This window comes from Chiloscyllium plagiosum, chromosome 9, assembly GCF_004010195.1.
Source record: "Chiloscyllium plagiosum isolate BGI_BamShark_2017 chromosome 9, ASM401019v2, whole genome shotgun sequence".
Classification (NCBI taxonomy): Eukaryota; Metazoa; Chordata; class Chondrichthyes; order Orectolobiformes; family Hemiscylliidae; genus Chiloscyllium; species Chiloscyllium plagiosum.
In genome coordinates, this window is record NC_057718.1 from 69,515,078 (window position 1) to 69,536,821 (window position 21,744).

A 21,744-nucleotide genomic window follows, 5' to 3' on the forward strand; every position below is an offset into this window, starting at 1 on the left:
ATGTTGGGAAAGTCTGTCATTCCTATATTTTTCTACGATCTCTCTAAATATTTGTACCTCAATCACACATTCGCTGTTGGGAAGCCTGTAGTACAGTTCCAACATTGTTGCCGCACCCTTCCTATTTCTGAGCTTTGCCCATTTTGACTCACTATTCTATAGTGTCCTCCTTCAGCACAGATGTGATATCTTCTTTGACCAGTAATGCAACTCCTCCACCCCTTTTACCTCCCTCTCTATCCTGCGTGAAGCATCAATGTCCTGGGACATTTAGTTGCCAATCATGCCCTTCCCTCAACCAAGTTTCAGTAATAGCAATAACATCATACTCCCAGGTACTGATTCAAGCCCTAAGTTCATCTGCCTTACCTACTATACTTCTTCCATTAAAACAAATGCACCTCAGACCACCAGTCCCTCTGCGTTCATCTGCCACTTCCTGCCTACTCTTCCCCTTAGTCATGCTGACTTCATTAACTAGTTCCTTACAGGCTTTAGTTACTACCTCCTTCCTATTCACTAACCTTCTCATTTGGTTCCCATCCCCCATTCCACCTTAGTTTAAACCCTCCCCACAGCGTTAGCAAAAGCACCCCCAATGACATTGATTCCAGTCCAACCCAGGTGTAGGCCATCCAATTTGTAATTGTCCTACCTCTCCCAGAACCGGTCCCAATGTCCCAAAAATCTGAACCCCTCCCTCCTGCACCATCTCTCAAGCTCCGCATTCATCCTGAATATTCCATCATTCCTACTCTGACTCATACGTGGCACTGGTAGCAATTCGAAGATTACTATCTCTGAGGTCCTACTTTTTAACTTGGTTCCTAACTCCCTAAATTCTTTGTGTAGGACCTCATCCTGGTTTTTACCTATATCATTGGTGCCTACATGCACCACGACAACTGGCTGTTCGCCCTCTCCCTTGAGAATTTTCTGCAGTTGATCAGAGACATCCCTGACACGTGCACCTGGGAGGCAACATACCATTTGGAAGTCTCGTTTTCAACCACAGAAATTCCTATCTACTCCCCTTACAATTGAATCCCCTATGACCATAGCCCTTCCACTCTTTTTCCTGCCCTCTGAACAGCAGAGTCAGCCATGGTGCCATGAACTTGGCTACTGCTGCCTTCCCCTCGTGACCCATCTCACCCAACAGTATCCAAAATGGTATACTTGTTTTGGAGGGAGATGACCGCAGGGGACACCTGCACTGCCTGCCTATGTCCCTGAAGTTCCCACATTGAGCAAGATGGGTTAAGGAAGGAATTTTGGACATGTTACCAGGTGGTCTGTGATTTTTTTTTCCCTGTTGACTATCCTGTTGCAATAGTCAGGGGAAAGAAGAGATAGTTGAAGTTAGCACAATGTCATCTTACAGAACAGAGATTTAAATTGTACTCTACTGACTGCTGAAAACATGAGACTGCTGACAGAGACAGGAAGCAAGTGGTGTCCAGGTATAAGAATCTCCAAATGTGGCTTAGATGAAGGTCCACAGAAAGAACAATGGCCACTGTCAGCTGGAACAGCATCCTCAGCAGGAGGAAAGACTCAAAGCCAGTGGGTACATGGTGAGATTCTATTAACTATCTCTCTCTTGATATGAAAACTTCTTAAGATTTGTTCTTCTCCTCTCCTGACAGCAGTGATTAAGTCAATGATGTGATGGCAGCTTTCTGGTAACATGTCCAAAACTCCTTTCTTAATGTGTCAGCTTCATTTTACATGCGACTGTCTACAATGTGATCAATCATGTCCAAGCTGAATTTTAACTGATATATTTGTGATCTCAGTTTCAGGAATTATTATTGGTCATCATACAAGAATAAAAAACCAGCTTTTTTCTTTCCTCAGTCAGATATTCTGAAGTTAATATGTGCACTGTTATTGCCAGGCAAAGAGGGCAAAGGCTTGGGAACTTTATGATCTATATGTACGAGAATTTTTGTACACAGAACAATTCTAACAAAAAGTAAAGGAGAAAGAATGAAATAGCTGTGGGTGAGTCATAGGAGAGATGACAAATTATCTGGTTGAAAAAAAAGAGACCGGGGAAGATTTTTAAAAAGTGAAGTGGAAACATTTATGAGGCAACTCCAGAAAGTAGTACATTATTAAAGAGCCATCCAGGTTGTTTGGATAAATACAGGAGATGGTGATGTACTGGGATTAGAACTGCTTCAGACAATGGCCATGTTTTAATTTGAAACAGTAAACTATGATCAGATTATTTGGCTTTCAAGACCAAGAAGCCCTTGAACTCTGTTTCTAACTCAGTATTAATTTGCTGAGTTGAGGCTGTGCAAGGGGCCATTGCCCTCATTCTATAAAGAGCTGTGTGGAGAAGGAAGGTCACACCAAAACTCCAGTCCAGAAAGGACACACCAAGACTCTCCTCCAGAACTGCCTCATGATTTCTACTCAGAAACATGACATTAATATCTTATACACAAAATGTTGAAACATTACATGTTTTTGAATTCCTAGATTTATGGAAGGAATAACTTTGAATAAATTTCAAAAATATAAAATGCGCCAACTGTTTTTACTCTAAGTTACCTCCCACTTGCCATCTGTCTTGCTCAACTCTCCTAAATTTACACAATGAACAAGGACTCAAGAAAGGTGATGAACAGAAGGAAATGAGTGAGGGAGCAAGAGGAGCCATGAGCAAAAATGTAGGAAGCCTGCAGCAGGGAGATTGGTAGATTTATACAGCACAGAAAAGGCCTGCTGGATCGAGTCTGCACTGACACAACTATTCGTCATGATGTGGAGATACCTGATGCAGGAGCAGTGCTCTGAAAGCTTGTACTTCCAAATAAACCTGTTGGACTATAGCTGGTGTTGTATGATTTTTAACTATAACTACCAGTGTGCTAATCCCAATTTCCTGCACTTGTTCCATATTTTTGAATGTTGTGATATTTGAAGTGCTCATCCAAATATTTTTAAAATTTGTAAGGTGTCCAGCCTCTACTACCTCCCCAGGCAGAGTATTCCAGATTCTCACCACCTGTTGAGTGAAAATGTTTTTTCCCCAAATTCCCTCTGAATCTCCTGCCCCTTATCTGAAAACTACGCCCTCTCATGGTTGACCCCTCAACCAAAGGGAACAGCAGCTCTCTATTCACTCTGTCAATACCCCTCATAATCTTACGTCAGTCTTCTCTGCTCTAAAGAAAACAATCCAAGCTTATTTAATCTCTCCTTAAAGCTTAATTTCTCTATTCCAAGCAATCTTGGTGAACCATTTGCCAAGAGGTGCGAGGGAGGAACGAAGGACTTCTGGGGAGTTTTTAAGTGAGTGAGATCTAAACCTGAGACCCTACACCGTAGGATCTTCCTCCCATCCACACCTCCTCTAACCTTACTAAGAGTCTGTAAACTAGGTAAGTTTTCAGGTTTCTCTTTTTTTTCTTCTCTTCCTTTGTTTAGTTCTGTGCGGGCTTTCAGAGTAGCGGGATATGGATGTCAGGGCAGTTGCATGTTCCTCTGCAGAATGTGGCAGGTGAGAGACACTTCACATGTCTCTGTCGACTACATCTGCGGGAAGTGCACCTAACTCCAGTTCCTCGAAAACTGAGTTAGGGAACTGGAGCTGGAGCTGGATGAACTACGGATCATCTGGGAGGCTGAGGGGGAAATTGAGAGGATATACAGGGAGGTGGTCACTCCCCAGACACAGGATAAAGACAGCTGGGTTACTGTCAGGGGGAGGAAAGGGAACCGACAGTCAGAGCAGGGATCCCCTGTGGCCGTTCCCCTCAGCAATAAGTATACCGTTTTGGATACTGCTGGTGAGTACGGCCTACCAGGGGAAAGCCATAGTTGTCAGGTCTCTAGCACTGAGCCTGGCACTGTGGCTCAGAATGAAAGTGGGGGAAATAGAAAAGCGCTAGTGGTAGGGGACTCAACAGTTAGACGGATTGACAGGAGATTTTATGGTCAGGAACGGGACTCCCGGAAGCTATGTTGCCTCCCTGGTGCCAGGGTCTGGGATGTCGCCGATCGTGTTTACAAGATTCTGAAGGGGGAGGGTGAGCAGCCAGAAACTGTGGTACATATTGGCACCAATGATATAGCCAGGAAAGGGATTGAGGATCTGAAAAGTGACTACAGAGAGTTAGGTTGGAAGCTGAAGAGCAGGACGAGTAGAGTAGTGATCTCAGGTTTGCTACCGGTGCCACTAGATAGTGAGATGAGGAACAGTCAGCGAATGCAACTTAACACGTGGCTGCAAGGCTGGTGCAGGAGGGAGGGCTTCAGATACCTAGACCATTGAGATACGTTCTGGGGAAGGTGGGACCTGTACATGAAGGATGGTTTGCACCTGAACTGGAGGGGTACAAATGTTCTGGGTGGGAGATTTGCTCATGCGATTCGCGAGGATTTAAACTAGTTTGGCAGGAGGGTGGGAATCGGAGCCACATGTCTGAGAGGGGGTCAGTTGCAGACAGGACATATTGAATCTATCAGGAAGGTTTCTCACGCTATGAAACAAAGGGATCGGTTAAAGTGTGTCTCCTTTAATGCAAGGAGTGTCCGGAATAAGAGTGATAAACTTAGAGCATGGATCAGTACTTGGGGCTACGATGTTGTGGACATAACAGAGACATGGGTTTCACAGGGGCAGGGATGGTTGCTTGATGTTCCAGAGTTTAGAAAGTTTAAAAAGAACAGGGAGGTTGGAAAAAGTGGAGGGGGTGTAGCATTGCTAATCAGAGAGTGCATCACAGCTACAGAAACAAAGGTTGTTGAGGAAGGTTTGTCTACTGAGTCAGTATGGGTGGAAGTTAGGAACAGCAAGGGAACAGCCACCACATTGGGGGTTTTCTACAGAACACCTAATAGCAGTAGAGAGATTGAAGTTCTCATAGGCGGGCAGACTCTGGGAAAATGCAAAAGTAGCAGGGTTGTGGTTATGGGTGATTTCAACATTCCCAATATCGACTGGAACCTCCTAAGTGCAGATGGTTTGGATGGAGCTATTTTTGTCAAGTGTGTTCAGGAGGGTTTCCTTACTCAGAATGTAGACAGACCGACGAGGCGAGAGGCCATTTTGGATTTGAGCTCGGTAACGAGCTAAGACAGGTGTCAGATCTCACGGTGGGAGAGCATTTTGGTGAAAGTGATCACAACTGCTTCACATTTAGCATAGCCTTGGAGAATGAAAGGTGCAGTTACCGAGGGAAGATATTTAATTGGGGAAAAGGAAGTTATGACGCTATCAGACAGGAGTTGGGAAGTATAGACTGGGAGCAATTGTTCCACAGAAAGGGCACAGCAGACATGTGGAGACTATTTAAGGAACAGTTGTTGCGAGTGATGCACAAATTTGTTCCTCTGAGACAGGTAAGAAGGGGTAAGATTAAGGAACCTTGGATGATGAGAACCGAGGAGCTTCTCATCAAAAGGAAGAAGGCAGCTTACGTAAGGAGGAGGAAGCAAGGATCTAGCACAGCTTTAGAGGATTACAGGCTTGCTAGAAAGGAGCGTAGAAATGGACTGAGGAGAGCCAGGAGGGGGCATAAAAAAGGCTTGGCAAGAAGGATGAGGGAGAACCCAAAGGCGTTTTACTCATACGTGAGGAACGATCAGGGAGAAGGTAAGGCTAATCAGGGATAGCGGAGGGAACTTGTGCATGGAGTCTGAGCAGATAGGGGAAGCCCTAAATGAGTTTTTTGCTTTGGTTTTCACCAAGGAAAGGGAACTTGTTATAAATGAAAACTTAGAGGAGCTGGGATACAGTCTTAACTAGATCAAGATTGATGAAGATGATGTGCTAGAAATTTTGGAAAACATTAAGATTGATAAGTCCCCAGGGCCAGACCAGATTTATCCTAGGCTGCTCCAGGAAGCGAGAAAAGAGGTTGCTAAGTCGCTGGCAAGGATATTTACCTCCTCACTTGCCACAGGAGTCATACTGGAGGATTGGAAGGAGGCGAATGTTGTTCTACTTTTCAAGAAGGGTAATAGGGAAATCCCTGGCAATTACAGACCAGTCAGTCTCACATCTGTGGTCAGCAAAGTTGTGGGAAGAATTCTGAGGGATAGGATTTATGACTATTTGGCAAAGCATAGTGTGATTAAAGGCAGTCAGCATGGCTTTGTGAGGGGCAGGTCATGCCTCACAAATCATATTGAGTTCTTTGAGGAGATGTCAAGACAGGTCGATGACGGTCAAGCAGTGGATGTGGTGTATATGGAATTCAGCAAGGCATTTGATAGGGTTCCCCATGGTAGGCTCATTCATAAAGTCAGGTGCTGAAAAGACACAGCAGGCCAGGCTGCATCCGAGGAGCAGGAGAATCGACGAATTCTTCAGGAGAATTCCGGAAGAAGGGCTTATGCCCGAAACGTCGATTCTCCTGCTCCTCGGATGCTGCCTGGTCTGCTGTGTTTTTCCAGCACCACATTTTTCAACTCTGGTCTCCAGCATCTGCAGTCCTCACTTTCTCCTCATTCATAAAGTCAGGAAATATGGGATACAGGGAGATTTGGCTATCTGGATTCAGAATTGGCTGGCTGACAGAAGGCAGAGAATGATTGTAGATGGAAAGTATTCTGCCTGGAAGACAGTGTTGAGTGGGGTCCTGCAGGGCTCTGTTGGTGGGCGTCTGCTCTTTGTAGTTTTTATAAATGACTTGGATGAGGAGGTTGAGGGGTGGGTTAGTAAATTTGCAGGCTACAGCGTGACATAAACAAGATGCAGAGCTGGGCTGACAAATGACAGGTGGAGTTCAACCTGGATAAATGCAAAGTGATACATTTTGGAAGGTCAAACTCGAATGCTGAATATAGGATTAAAGACAGGATTCTTGGCAGAGGGATCTGGGTGTGCAAGTGCATAGATCCCTCAAAGTCGCCACCCAAGTGGATAGGGTTGTTAAGAATGCATATAGTGTTTTGGCTTTCATCAACAGGGGGATAGAGTTTAAGAGCCGTGAGATTTTGCTGCAGCTCTACAACTCCCTGGTGAGACCACACTTGGAATATTGTGTCCAGTTCTGGTCGCCCTACTATAGGAAAGACACAGAGGCTTTGGAGAGGATGCAAAGAAGGTTTACCAGGATAGTGCCTGGACTGGAGGGCTTGCCTTATGAAGAAAAGTTGAATAAGCTTGGACTTTTCTCTCTGGAGAGAAGGAGGAAGAGAGGAGACCTGATCGAGGTTTACAAAATAATGAGAGGAATAGATAGAATCAATAGCCAGAGACCTTTCTCCAGGGCAGGACTGACTGGTACGAGAAGTCATAGTTTGAAGATATTAGGAGGAAGGTTTAAAGGAGACATCAGAGGTAGGTTCTTTATGCAGAGAGTTGTGAATGCATGGCATGCGTTGCCAGCTGAGGTGCTGGAAGCGAAGTCATTGGGGACATTTAAGCGACTGCTGGACATGCACATGGATAGCAGTGAGTTGAGGGGTGCATAGGTTAAATTACTATATTTTACATTAGGATTAATTCTCGGCACAACATCGTGGGCCAAAGGGCCTGTTCTGTGCTGTACTTTTCTATGTTCTGTGTTCTATGTTCTCCCTCCTCTGTAACCCCTCCAGTGCTGTCACATTCTTCTTGCAGTGCGGCGACCAGAACTGTATATAGTACTCCAGTTGTGGCCTGACCAACGCTCTGTACAACCCCAACATCATCTCCTTGCTCTTATACTCTATGCCACGATGAAAGCAATTATCCTATTTGCCTTATCTATTCTATTCACATGCTCTGCCAATTTCAGGGATATGTGAATAATTACCACAAGATCCCATTATTACTTTAAGTTACCGAGTGTTGTGCAATTCATTAAATACTCATCTTGTTTCTTCTTCCAAAGTAAATCACCTCTCACTTAGCTGGGTTAAATGCTATCAGCCTGGTCTGCCCATCTGACCAACCCAGCTATATCGTCCCGTTACCTACAAACCATCTTTTTTGCTATTAGCCTATCTACCAACCTTGGTGATGACTGCAAATTTGCTTAACATTCGCCCATATTTTCATCTACTTCATTTATGTATATAACAAACATTAAGGGTCCCAGTATTGTTCCTTGTGGACACCGGCCTCCAGTCACTCAAACAGCCTTCTACCACTATCCTTTGTGTCCTATTACTAAGCCAGTTTCTGATCCATCTCACCAAGTTTCCCTCAATTCTATGTGCTTATACCTTTTCAAACAGTCTCCTATGTGGGATGTTATCAAGAGCTTTGTTAAAATCCATTTCAACTACATCAACTAAACTTCCCTCATCTACATAGTTGATCATATTTTTTTCAAAATTCTAACAAATTTGTTAAGCATGACCTCCCTCTCCAATAGTTTCCCTACCACTGACATGAGATTCACCAGCCTGTAATTTTTGGGTTCATCTCTACCAAAAGTGGAACCACATTTGCCATCTTCCAGTCCCCTGGCACTTTCTCCATCGCCAGAGAGGAATTGAAAATTTGTGTCAGAGCCGCCTTCAATTTCGGCTCGCCCCCCACAGCAATTTATCCAGGCCAGGTTATTTGTCTGTTTTTAAGCCTGACAGAGCCTACAATACCTCCCCTGTGCAAGATTCGGAGATGCCGGTGTTGGACCAGGGTGTACAAAGTTAAAAATCACACAACAACAGGTTATAGTCCAACAGGTTTAATTGGAAGCACACGAGCTTTCGGAGCGACGCTCCTTCATCAGGATAATCACCTGATGAAGGAGCGTCGCTCCGAAAGCTAGTGTGCTTCCAATTAAACCTGTTGGACTATAACCTGGTGTTGTGTGATTTTTAACTTTGTACTCCCCTGTGCAAGTTCATCACAGTCTGTTTTCCTCAATTCTATACAAACATTCTCTTTTTCCAGAGTGAAGACTGAAGAGAAGTATTCATTCAATACCCTTCCAATAACCTGAAGCTTCACATACAGGTTGCCCTCTTGGTCCCAAATGGGCTCTACACATTCCCTTTAATGTACTTATAACATATCTTTGGATTCTCCCCAATCCTGTTTGCAAGTCCTTTCTCATGCCCCCTTTTGCTCTTCTAATTGTTTTCTTAAGTTCCCTCCAGCATTCCCTGCATTCTTCTAGGGCTGCAGATGAATTGCCCCCTTTGGACTTGCTAAACTCCTACTCTTCTTCCTTATCCACTCCTGAATTGTTCTAGATATCCAGAGTTCTCTGAACTTATTGCTCCTAAATTTCCCTCTAAAGGGTACATGTTGGACCTGTGCTCTCTCCAGCTTCTTTTTGAATGCTCCCCATTGCTTCATAAGGAGCTATTCTTAGTCTACTGTGGCCAGATCCTGCTTTATTTTAATAAAATCTTCCTTATTCCAAACCAAAGCAGTATTTTGAAGACCATCTTTTTCCACATCCAGAACATATCTGTACCATGATGTGTTGTGGTTGCTATCACTAAAATGATCCCCCACTGCTACATTGAACACTTGTCTGGCTTCATTCCCAAGAACCATATCTAGCACTACACCATCCCTTGTTGGGCTTTCTATGTGTTGATATAAAAAAAACTTCCCTGGATATGTTTCAAGAAATCCGCTCTTTTGAGACCCTTAATGCTATGACAATCCAAATTTACGTTGGAAAAGTTGAAATCCCCTAGTATAATTACCCAATTCTTACTCATACATATTTCTATGTACTGTCTACATGTTTGCTCCTCTTTTTCCTGCTGACTCTTTGGAGGTGTATAATACATTCCCAGTATTATTCCCTGAAGAAGGGCTCATGCCCGAAACGTCAATTCTCCTGCTCCTTGGATGCTGCCTGACCTGCTGCGCTTTTCCAGCAACACATTTCCAGCAAAGAACAAGCCCAGTTTGTTCAACCTTTCCCCATAAAACACTTGCTCATTCCAGGTATCAATCCTTTTCAGGGAGAAAGTGAGGACTGCAGATGCTGGAGATCAGAGCTGAAAATGTGTTGCTTATGCCCGAAACGTCGATTCTCCTGTTCCATGGATGCTGCCTGACCTGCTGCGCTTTTCCAGCGACACATTTTCAGATCAATCCTTTTCAATCAGTCGATTGATATTCATTAATCAATTGATGTCCCTCTTGGTCTGTATGTGCAAAGATGAGGGAGAGTGGATCACATCATTTAGTAGCCCATTGGTGTTCGTGAAGTCAGATGGCTAATTTTCTAAATGATATGATCCATTCTCCCTCATCTCTGTACATACAGACCAAGAGGGCCATCGATTCAACTATGACAAAGCAACCATTCTAGGACAGGCCAACCAGAGACACGCAAGAGTGTTCTTGGAATCCTGGTTTTCAACCAAAAAGGCCATCAACAAACACAAAGATAGACCCAGTGTTCAAACTGCTGCAGAGAAGACCTGGAAGTGACACTCACCCCAACAGACCAGACCACATAAAACCCATGCCGAACAGAACAGCACTTCATGAAAGTCACAATGATGATGTTACCCAGCATGGTAACAAAACGTCAGCACAATAACTCAGCAGCTCGGCAAGCTAACCAACTACCGCATCCACAACCTGAGCTACAGATCTTCGCAAAAACCTTAAAAATGTGCTAATATTTTACAACAGTATTTGTGTGGCACCTTACCTTCTAGAAATCCAAATATAGTACATCACAGGGTGCCCCTTAGCCATTGCAGATGTTAATCTTTTAAAAAATCTCCAATGAATTGTTAAACATGATTTCCCTTTCACACACCATGCTGACTTCCCAATTTCCTTTAACGTGGCCTAAGTGCCAATTATAATTTCTCTAACAGTTGATTACAACATCTTCCCCACCAAGTTGCAGAAGTAATGCTGACAGGGAAATTCCTTCACTTGAGCACACCAGCCCCATTACATCAGTCTTGCTATATTATGTAAAGCAAGGCTTATTGTGTACATTACCAAATATCTGGGCCTTAAGAATATGTTCAGATCTGGCATTTTTAATGCTTAACTAACAAAATAGACTTGCTTCTTAACCATTTCAGGACATCTGCTCTCTCCAGTGCCATCATATTCTCATTCTGGAGACCCCCTCCTCTCACCCTTTCTTTCCTTCTCTAATTTTCCTCAATACTTTCTATCCAGGGATGTTTTCAATCAATCAAATCCTGGCCCTTGGGGTAGGGGATGGGGGCGGCACGGTGGCTCAGTGATTAGCAGCGCCAGGGACACGCATTCAATTCCCGCCTCGGGAGACTGTCTGCGTGGAGTTTGCACGTTCTCCCCATGTCTGCGTGAGTTTCCTCCGGGTGTTCCAGTTTCCTCCCACAATCCAAAGATGGGCAGGCCAGGTGAATTGGTCATGCTAAATTGTCCATAGTTTTAGGTGCATTAGTCAGGGGTAAATATAGGGTAGGGGAATGGGTCTGGGTGGGTTACTCTTCGGAGGGTCGGTGTGGACTTGTTGGGCTGAAGGGCTGTTTCCATACTGAAAGGAATCTAATCTAAATTAACTTTGTCTCCATTACTGCTACAACATCATATTTCCATGAGGTCATGTTTTGCCCAGAGTATGCCAAACTGATTCAGCATCCTCCTTGCATTTTTATATATTAAATCTTAACTTGACACCATCTAACCCCTTACTGTTTCACGATCTTGTAAAATCTACCCTCTTTCTGAATCCTTTTTAAACCTTATTTATCCTTCCTAAAGCTATATCTTGATTTATATACCCTGGCCAAGTTAGTCTAAATCTTCACCAACACAAATAAAATACCTGCAGCCCTGTTGGCATTGAATTTGTCTGGCCTGTCTGGGTTCCACTGCCCTCAAAATGGATCTAGTTTACTTTGACAAAATACTATGTTACAGAGTTTTAACTTGGTGTTTGACGCATTTCCATAGCATAAACAGCAAAAGGTAATACTCATTAATCAACCTCTACCCACAGTCTTGTGACAACACTCCTTGATTATTCAATTTGATTTAAGCCCTGCTTTGGAGCCCACAATGCTCTGATAATTATTCCTCCCTGTTTTTACATTTTCAACCCTCTTTCATGATGCTTTGTTCTCAATAACTGACTAAAGGGCTATTTGGATGAGAGACCAGTTTACCCATTAACTAATGAAAATAAAGCTAATTAAAATTAGAGGGTTGGACAGGAAGAAGGGGAATGGAAGGGAAGTAATTGATATGGCAACTGGAAAAAGAGTCAGGGAGCGTACATCAAGTGTTGGTCGAAGTGGTTTGTACTCTTGGATCATTCTATAGTACTGGGAGAGTTGATCTCCTTTAAAACATAGACGGAAGTGGGTATGCAGATGCTGGAGATCAGAGTCAAGATTAGAGTGGTGCTGGAGAAGCACAGCCGGTCACGCAGCATCTGAGGAACAGGAAAATCGATGTTTTAGGCAAAAGCCCTTCCACCAGCCCTTCTTTAAAACATGCTGGGTTATCAGGAGATCAGGGACTCAGGTTCATTTCCAGTCTTGGGTGACTGTCTGTGTTTAGTTTGCATGTTGTCCTCATGTCTGCATGAGTTTCCACTCTGTGTTCTGGTTTTATCCCACAATCCAAAGATGTGCACGTTAGGTGGATTGGCCATGCTAAATTGACCAATATGTCCAGGGATGTGTAGACTAGGTGGATTAGCCATGGTAAAAGTGCAGGGTTACAGGGTAGGATGGAGGGTGGGTGTAGGTGTGATGCTCTTCAGAGGGTTCATGCAGATTAGATGGACTGAATGCCCTCTTTCTGCGCTGTAGGGACTCTATGATTCTATAAGATTTGAACATTTTCCTGTAAAGTACTTTCGGATCCAGTTATATATATATTTTTAAAGAGCTCTGACCTATTAAAACTGAATAAGTTGGAAGGTTTATAAAAGAGCTGTCAGTCTACATCGGATTAAGTTTGGAAAAACATAGCAACTCTTGACTTTTACAGAAAATCTCTTGATCATTAAGAGTATGTTTCTTGATCTATGAGATGGTAGAATTGGCATTACTGAGGCTGTTTTGGCTGTAAAACACTGCAGCAATATCTTCTTACTGGCTAGAAGTACTTTCTTGCCTCTCAGAAGTGACAATCCATTCTAAAGTTTAAATCAGCACACATATTGCAAGAAAAGCCTTTCGAGTTCCACACCATTGCTGACATCTGTCAACACTTCCAATATTTAAAACAGCATAGCCATATTTATCAAATTTAACATGAACAGACATACATAGACATGGGTTCCACAAACAAGACATTCTAGTAAATAACAGTTATCAGCTTAACATCGGATGATGATATTTCTCTCAAGTGAAAATGGAAATAACAAAGCACACTGTCTTTCAGGTATTGGTTACAAAGTTACTGAATACGAAACAAAATTAAGTTTATTCAAAACTAGTAAGGCCATCAGATTCAAATCCTCCAACACATCGGAAATAAAGTCTATTCCCAATAACTCAAAGGGTGCGGAATTTGAATTTAGCCTTCTTGACAGGTGAAGTAAATGTCATCAAATAATATAAATAAATTTGAACATGGGGTTACATTTGCAATGACCTTGCAGCACTGAGCATTAAAAACATACCAGACTCTGGTGTTCTTTGAAAAACTGAAACACTCCATTTGCCATCTCTGTCTCCTTGTGAAGTACGAACAGAGAATTCATATATGGAATCTGATGTCAGCTTGTCAATCAGAATTCGCCTATATGTCTTAGATATCTTATAATCCCATTTGGCAGATTCTCCTTTCTCTCTGTATCTAACAGTGTAATATCTGAAAGGTCAAGAAGAACACAAAAATAAAACATTAGGCTTGTATAACATTTTACTGTTGTGAGTCATCCACAGTGGGTGCACGGATAAATTTGGCAGGTGAAACAAAAATTCAAGAGTTTGGTACTTCAAGCCATTTGGGTTGTTCTCTTACTCCATCTTTGAGCTGTTCTTTATACTTTTTTGATGCAATGTAACAACTTACAATCAAGAATTTGACCACTCCAAGGTCCATGATGTCACTGCTCTTGAGCCAGCTGCTGATTCAAAACACATTCAGTAAGGAAGTGCCAGTAAGGAAGTGATTTATTTGCTCTATGGCCACACAGATCAGAGAGCTGGGAGCATGAACCTGCTATTAATAATCACTGTCATCACTAAATCCCTATTGTTTATACTTTCAATTGCTGCTACTTTACTATCAGTGATGTGGAGGAGCCAGTACTGGACTGGGGTGGACAAAGTTAAAAATCACATAACACCAGGTTATAGTCCAACAGGTTTATTTGGAAGCACTAGCTTTCGGAGCGCTGCTTCATCAGGTGTTTTATCATGCAAAATGTTTCAAAAGTGGAATTCAATGACATATATCTCTGTGCTTAAGCATAGATGTGGAGGTGCAGGTGTTAGACTGCGGTGGACAAGGGCAGAAGTCACATGACACCAGGTTTATAGTCCAACAGGTTTATTTGAAATTTCAAGCTTTCAGAATGCTACTCCTTTATCAGATGAAGTGAAGAAAAGCACACAGGCACAGAATTTATAGGCTGAGATCAAAAGATCATACAAATGGTGTGAGTGGAGTGTCGATAGCTGAGTAATAAGTATCTGCAGATGATCAAAAATGTCAGACAGTGTGAGTAAAGTGTCAACACCTGAATAGCAACTGAAGGGATGACCTATAGTTCAAATAATTGAGTCAGAGAGATAATTACAAAAAGTTAAAAATAAGGTGGTGCTGGAGACAAACCAAATGGCTGGAATAACATGATAGGTATGAGTCACATGCTGATGGTCTAACCAAAGTAGCAAGTAATCCAAAACTATACAAACTAATTAAGGTAGAGAGATCATAGCAAATTATCAAGGTGATAGTGCCAAAACAAGACAGTAACATTTCACAGATACAGAACAGTACGGTGGGGTTAAATGTAGCACAACATGAACCCAAGATCATGGTTGAGGCTGTCTTCATGGATACGGAACTTGGCTATCAGTTTCTGTTTGGCGATCCTGCATTGCTGTGTATCTCAAAGGCGGGCTTGAAGGATGCTTACCCAAAGAATGTCCTTGACCACTGAAGTGTTCCCTGTCTGGAAAGGAACAATCCTGTCTGGCAGTTGTGCGGTCGGGAGTGTGGTGCTGAAAAAGTGTAGCAAGTCAGGCAACATCCGAGGAGCAGGAGAATGGACGTTTCGGGGGAAAAGTCTTTTATTAGGAATGATTGTTGTGCAGTGTCCTATCATTTGTTGTTGTAGTATCTGCATGGTCTCGCCAATATACATGCCTCAGGGCATCCTTGCCTGCAGCATAGGAGGACAACGTTGGCTGAGTCACATGAAAATCATCCTTGTACGTGGTGGGTGGTGTTCCCACATGTAATGGTAGTATCTATGTCGAAGATCTGACATGTCTTGCAGAGCTTGCTGTGATAGGGTTGTGTGGTGTTGTAGTCAATTTTATCCTGAAGGCTGGGTAGTTTGCTGCGAACGATGTCTACTTGGTAATTTGGCAGTTGTTTGAAGGGGAGAAGTTGGGGCGTAGGGATGATCTTGGCGAGATGTTTGCCGTCATCGATGACATGTCGAAGGCTGCAAAGAACATGGTGTAGTTTCTCTGCTCCAGGAAAGTACTGGACAATGAAGGGTACCCTATCAGTCATGTCCAATGTCTGCCTTCTGAAGAGGTCATGGCACATGAGACGTGGTGATCGATGAGTTGAGCATCATATCCCATTCTTATGAGAGCATTTTTCAGCACCTTTAGGTCTGTTGCATTTCTCCTTGTCTGAACAGATCCTGTGTATACGCAGGCTTTGTCCATAGGTGATGGCTTCTGAAACATGTTTAGGGTGGAAGTTACAGAAGTGCAGCATCATGAAGGTTTTCCGTGGGCTTGTCATAGAGGAAGGTAGTGAGGTGTCCATCCTTGAGGTGTTCAAGAATGAGACTAATTTTGAAGCGTAGTCCATGGTAAGTCTGATGGTGGGTTGCAACTTGTTGACATCATTGCGTAGTCGCTTCAGTGATTCTGTACTATGAGTCCAGAGGAAGAAAATGTTGTCAATGTATCTGGTGTCTAGCATTGGTTGGAGGAGGCATGGTATATTGGTGAGACTATGTAGACACTATGACAAGGGATGAAAGGACATCATGCAACAACCACCAGACAGAAACGTTCTCTCCCAGTTGGGAAACACTGCAGTCGTCAAGGACATTCAGCCTCTGATCTTTAGACAAGCGTTCTCCAAGCCAGCCTTTGAGATACACAACAATGTAGAATCGCATTGCATAACAATACTATTTTGTTCAAAAAGTACACAGTCTGTAGGCAGTCAGTCCATGTGACACTTTATAAATACCAACTTTGGAAACAGAACAGTCTGACTCAAGGTTGGGATACAGATAGACTCTAACGTCACATCTTTAATGCATTGTCTGAGCTGAGATGTCACTTTTTTTATAAAACCTCAAGTTATTCCAAGGACTGTGACTTGAAAGAAGTTCTGGAATTTACATATTAATCAATCAAAATCTGCAATCCCATTCTAACTGCTCAAAGACTTAACAGCAATTTTGGTTTGTTCAATACATCACATCAGTTGTATGACACTTTTTTATTGAGACCTCCTTCTCAAATACATCTCCCAAGCTGAAGACTCCCCTAGATTCCCATAACTTAAAGCCAAAATCAATCAATCCTAGCCAAAATCCTGGTATTCCTACTATAGGGATGAGCGGGGAGGTCTTATGTAAATTACCCTTGCTCTGTCGCATCATTCTCCATGCTTTGACCGTGTTAATGACAATCAGATTTTTACAATACTCCGCAACAGTTCTCATCCTATCCATAAATAGCAGATTAATAAGGGGACATTTTGCCGGGAGGCCTCAATATCAAGCCATATTGACCTTGGATCCTGACAAGCCCAATCACTCACATAAGACAATAAAGAACCTCTCTGATATCTTTTGAAGTCTGGGCAGCCTACCCCACCCCAACCCCCCCACCCCCAAAAAAGTAGAAGAACCTCATCTGCATAGAGAGTGATTTTATACTCTCTTATTCCCACTTCTGGGGCAACTATTTTAGGGTCCTTCTGAATAGTTTCTGTCAGCGGCTCAATCACTGAAGTAAACAGCAGCGGCTAAAGGGGGCACCCTTGTCGGCTGCCTCCTCCAATACTAAAATTGTCTGATTTTATGCAATTCGCGAGCACCGCTGCTATGGGATCGCTGTACAACACTGCCATCTAGCTGGTGCATTTTCCCCCCACCCTCCAAAAGACTAAACCATTCCAAAACATAAAAAAGGCACGGTCATTCCATCTGATCAAATGCATTTTCCGCATCTAAGGTGACTACCAAACCCAGGATCGCCCTTACTGGCATACCTTGACTATATTCAAAACTCTTCTGATGTTGTTAGAGGAGCTGTGACCCTTAATGAAACCAGTCTGGTCCTCCTTTACAATAGAGGGCAAAACCTTCTCCAGCCTCAATGCTAATGTTTTGGACAGAATTTTAAAATCCACATTTAGCAGTGAGATGGGTCTGCACGAGGCGCAGTCTTCAGGAACCTTCCTTCTCTTAAGAATAAGGGAAATATTAGACTTCCTGAGAGAGGGTGGGACACAGTCCTGACTGTGCGAATAAGTATACATGCCCAGCATTGGCTCAGCCAACGTGTTTATAAACTCCTTATAAAACTCACTCGGGAATCCATCCGGGCCAGGCGGTTTGCCACTTTGGAGCTGCCTTCCCATCCCTTGTATCTCGGGTGTTGTCAGAAGGGCATTCAGAAGGGAGGCTTACTCCAAAGTTACACCTAGAAGATCCAAGTTCTCAATAAATGACTCCATCCTTGCCAACCCTACCTCATAGCCCTCCGACAGATATAACTCTGCATAAAATTTCCTAAGTGTTGCATTGATCCTTTTGGACTCACGAGTGGGAGTACCCGTACCCTCTCTAATAGACATGATAGGTTCAGGAACACTCTTCTTCCTGGCCAAATATACAAGTATCTACCTGGCTTATCATAGTGCTCAAATAGGTTTTGCTTCTCGGAGGAGATCTCTTTCTTCGTTGCCTGCATCAGCCCAGAGTTCAGAGCAGCCCGGAGAGATGTAATCCATTGTAACTCAGTCACAGACAGTCTGTCAAAATATGCCATCTCGGCTGCCTTCAATCAGGCCTCAAGTATGCGCTGTTGCTCTCCCCTCTGTCTCTTCCGGGTCGCTGAGTATGAGATAATTATACTGCTTAAATAGGCCTTGGCAGTCTCTCAGAGCACAGATGGGTTACTGGCCATACCCGAATTAATATCCCAGAAAGTCTTGAATTCTCTTGTGAAATACTCAATGAACTTACTGTCTTTCAAAAGAAAAGGATCCATCCGCCAATGCGGCGTATCTATCCTGTTACCCGATCTTAACCTCCAAATACCCTGCCAGATGGCCTGAGATGGCTATATTCCCAATCTTACAGGTTAGTATCAAAACCAAAAAGGTCAGTGGGGCAAAAAAATATATCAATCCTTGTGTGGCACTTGTGCAGGTTGGAGAAGAACGTAAAATCCCTTCCCTTAGGGTGAAGACATCTCCACATATCCACCAACCCCATCTCCCAACATAGGTCCACCAACTGTTTGGATTGCAGGGAGATGCCCGGACGACCCCTTGGCATCCTATTCACCTCGGAATCCATAATAAGACAGTTGACGTCTCCCCCTATAATTTTGTGGCTCACTCCAAAGGCCATCAGCCTGGAAGATGCATCAGTGAAAAATATAAAGGGACGTGCTGGGGGCGGGGGGGGGTGGGGGCAGTAAACATTCAATATACTCCCCATGTATTAGGGCTTTGAGGATCAGAAATTGCCCATGCTCATCCTTAATTTGGTCTATCAACTGGAATGGTAGATTCTTCTATATTAGTATAGCACTCCTCTGCTTTTGGAATTAAAAGACGAGAAGAACACCCGTCCATCCCCTCCCTGCCATATCTTTACATGGTCCTTATCAAATGAGTTTCTTGTAGCAGAGCAACATCGAACCTCTCCTTTCTGAGACTCAAGAGAATTTTCTTTCTTTTAACTGGTGAGTGACTCCCATTTATGTTCCAGGTGCACCATCTTAATGAACAGCGAGCCATAGCCGTCCAAAGCAGCCCATGACTCCCCAAGAGGAAGAACCCAACTCATAATGCGCTAAGTGTAGACAAGAAAAGATTCATGAGATCTAAAAAATACAACTACAAACACTATCAAAAAAATTATAATAATGACTCCTAAAATAAACAAAACACAAATAACTGGAGACATTCCCCCTTGCCCATAGGGGGCACTCACCATACTCACTAACACCTCCGAGGCTCCTTCCAGCTGAAACCAACCCCAAACCCAGGCAAAACAGAAACAAAGAAAACATATATCTTATACACACAGAAATTAAAAGTGGGCATCCAACCCATCCCACCCATACATCGACCCCACTTGTTATCAATAAAAGAACTGACCGCTCCAATCAGAAAAAAGAGAGCTAAAAGGGACTAGCAAAGATATCAAGAAAGGGAAAGAAGAAACAACCCCATATGTTACAGGAACAAAGTCAGGCAAACAAAGTAAACAGGGAGAACAAAGGAAATAACATAGTCCATAGTATTTAACCCAAAAAATCTATTTTAAGTTATCTAGGAAATCCTTTGCCCTTTCCGCTGAATCAAAATTATGCATAGATCCTTCATGGCTGAAGAACAACACTGCAAGGTACCTTGGAGAATACTGATTGTTCAAGTATTCTCAGCCTCTTCTTTACTTCATCATAAGTTTTCCTCTTTCTGATCACAGCCCCAGGAAAGTCCTGAAAAAGCATGATTTTCGGCCCCTTGTAGATCAGGGCTTGTGGGTCTTTCCCCAGCATTCTGGAAGCTTCCATAGCCATTTGTTTATCTGTGCAACACTGAAATTGTGCTAGGACTGGGCAGGGGCGCTGGTTTGATCCAGGCCTGTGCACCACGATCCGGTGAGCCCGCTCAACTCACACCTGGCCTGATTTGGCTTCCAGCCCCAAGAGCTGTGGGAGCCATTGCTCCAGGAAGCTGACCAGCTGACTTCCCTCCTCTCGCTCCAGTGATCCGATAATGTGGACATTTTTTCTCTGACCTCAATTCTTGGGGTCGTCAACTTGCTTGATCAAGGCCTGCACCTGTGTTTCCAGGGCTTGAATCCACCCTGCCAGTCTCTAACACCATGGTTCGCTGCTCCACCTCCTCCACGCGCTGCCCGAGATGTTGGATCTCCTGCTCATTCTTTTGTAGCATGGCCGAGATTGGCTCCAGTCTGGTCCGGGACTCCTCCATTGCTGATTCAATCTTCTCTTGGAGTTTTATGAACTCTAGACCAAACTCTGTTGCTCGGGTGGGTTCAAAAAGCACCTCCGCAGGAATTGGTGCTGCAGATGTGGGTGTGTCCATTGCTGCAGGGGAGTGCCTGTGTGCTGTGATCCACGCAGCCCTTTTCTTTTAGTCATCTTTCCTAAACATTCAAAGTAAGGGGAGGGTGAAATCATCACTCTGCCTGGATTATGGTGCAGAGTCCAGCAAAGCAGACCTGTTAGATCATCGCCATCTTGAATTCCTCCAGTTGTATGACACTTTGATCTTTTACTATAAATTCTGTGTCCTCTGATCCTGCCTCGCTAGTTGCCTAATGAAGGAGCAGCACTCCAAAAGTTTGTGCTTCCAAATAAACCTGTTGGACTATAATCTGGTGTTGTGTGATTTTTAACTCAAATTAATCAGATTATAGGTCACCCCTTCAGTTGCTATTCAGCTGTTGACACTTTACTCACACCATCTGATACTTCTGATTATCTGCAGAGATTTATTATTCAGCCATTTGTATAATCTTCTGAGCTCTCTACCTATAAATTCTGTGCCTGTGTGTGTTTCTTCACTTCACCTGACGAAGGAGCAGAGCTCCGAAAGCTTGAGATTTCAAAACAAACCTGTTGGACTACAACCTGCTGTGACTTCTAACTTTAAACATAGAAACAGAAAATAGGAGTAGGGGTAGGCCATTTGGTCTTTGGAACCTATTCCGCCATTCATTATTATCATGGCTGATCAAACAACTCAATAGCCCATTTCTGCTTTCCACCCATATTCTCTGATCTCTTTAGTGTCAAGGATGATGTTCAACTCCTTCTTGAAATCATACACATTTTGGCCTCAACTGCTGATAGTGAATTCCACCAGCCTTAATATGTAGAGCATTCACAATAAAGCGGATGAGTTAATTGTGCAAATAGATGAAGCAGATGTGATATATTTGGGATTTATGAGACATGGTTGCAGGGTGACCAGAGATGGGAACTGAATATCTAAAGTAAGTAATCTAAAACCTGAAAGTGCAGCTTTTCAACATTTCTTGTCCCAGTCCCATTATGATTTCTCTGTCTACTGCTTTGCTTATTCTCCTTTGTTTTTTGTACCTGTTCTTGATTTCCCTTTCTTTGACTCCTTGCATAGATGCCCATCACTCTGCCATTTTAGTTTAAAGCCTTCCTAATCACTCCCAAATATTTCCTGAGGACATCAGTCCGAGTCCTGCTCAGCTGTAACCCATCTAGTTTGTACTGGTCCCACTTTCAGGAATCTGAAACCCTCCCCAGTATCATCTCTTCAACTACATATTCATCTGATATATTCCACTTCTACTGTAAATAACACATGGCACTGTTAATAATCCTACCTTTAAATTTTAACATGCTTCCTAACTCCCTATAGTCTGCTTTTAGGAATTCATCCATGTTTTTTAC

The 21,744-nt window shown here is 43.2% G+C and overlaps 1 protein-coding gene across 1 annotated transcript in view; it reads right to left on the bottom strand.

The window, feature by feature from the left end:
• fndc1 (fibronectin type III domain containing 1) overlaps positions 1 to 21,744 on the bottom strand; it is a 355,166-nt gene that overhangs the window by 119,030 nt on the left and 214,392 nt on the right. The window contains exon 7 of the mRNA XM_043696167.1: positions 13,515 to 13,705. Within this exon, the coding sequence (XP_043552102.1) occupies positions 13,515 to 13,705 (191 nt within the window). The remainder of the gene's footprint in view (positions 1 to 13,514; positions 13,706 to 21,744) is intronic.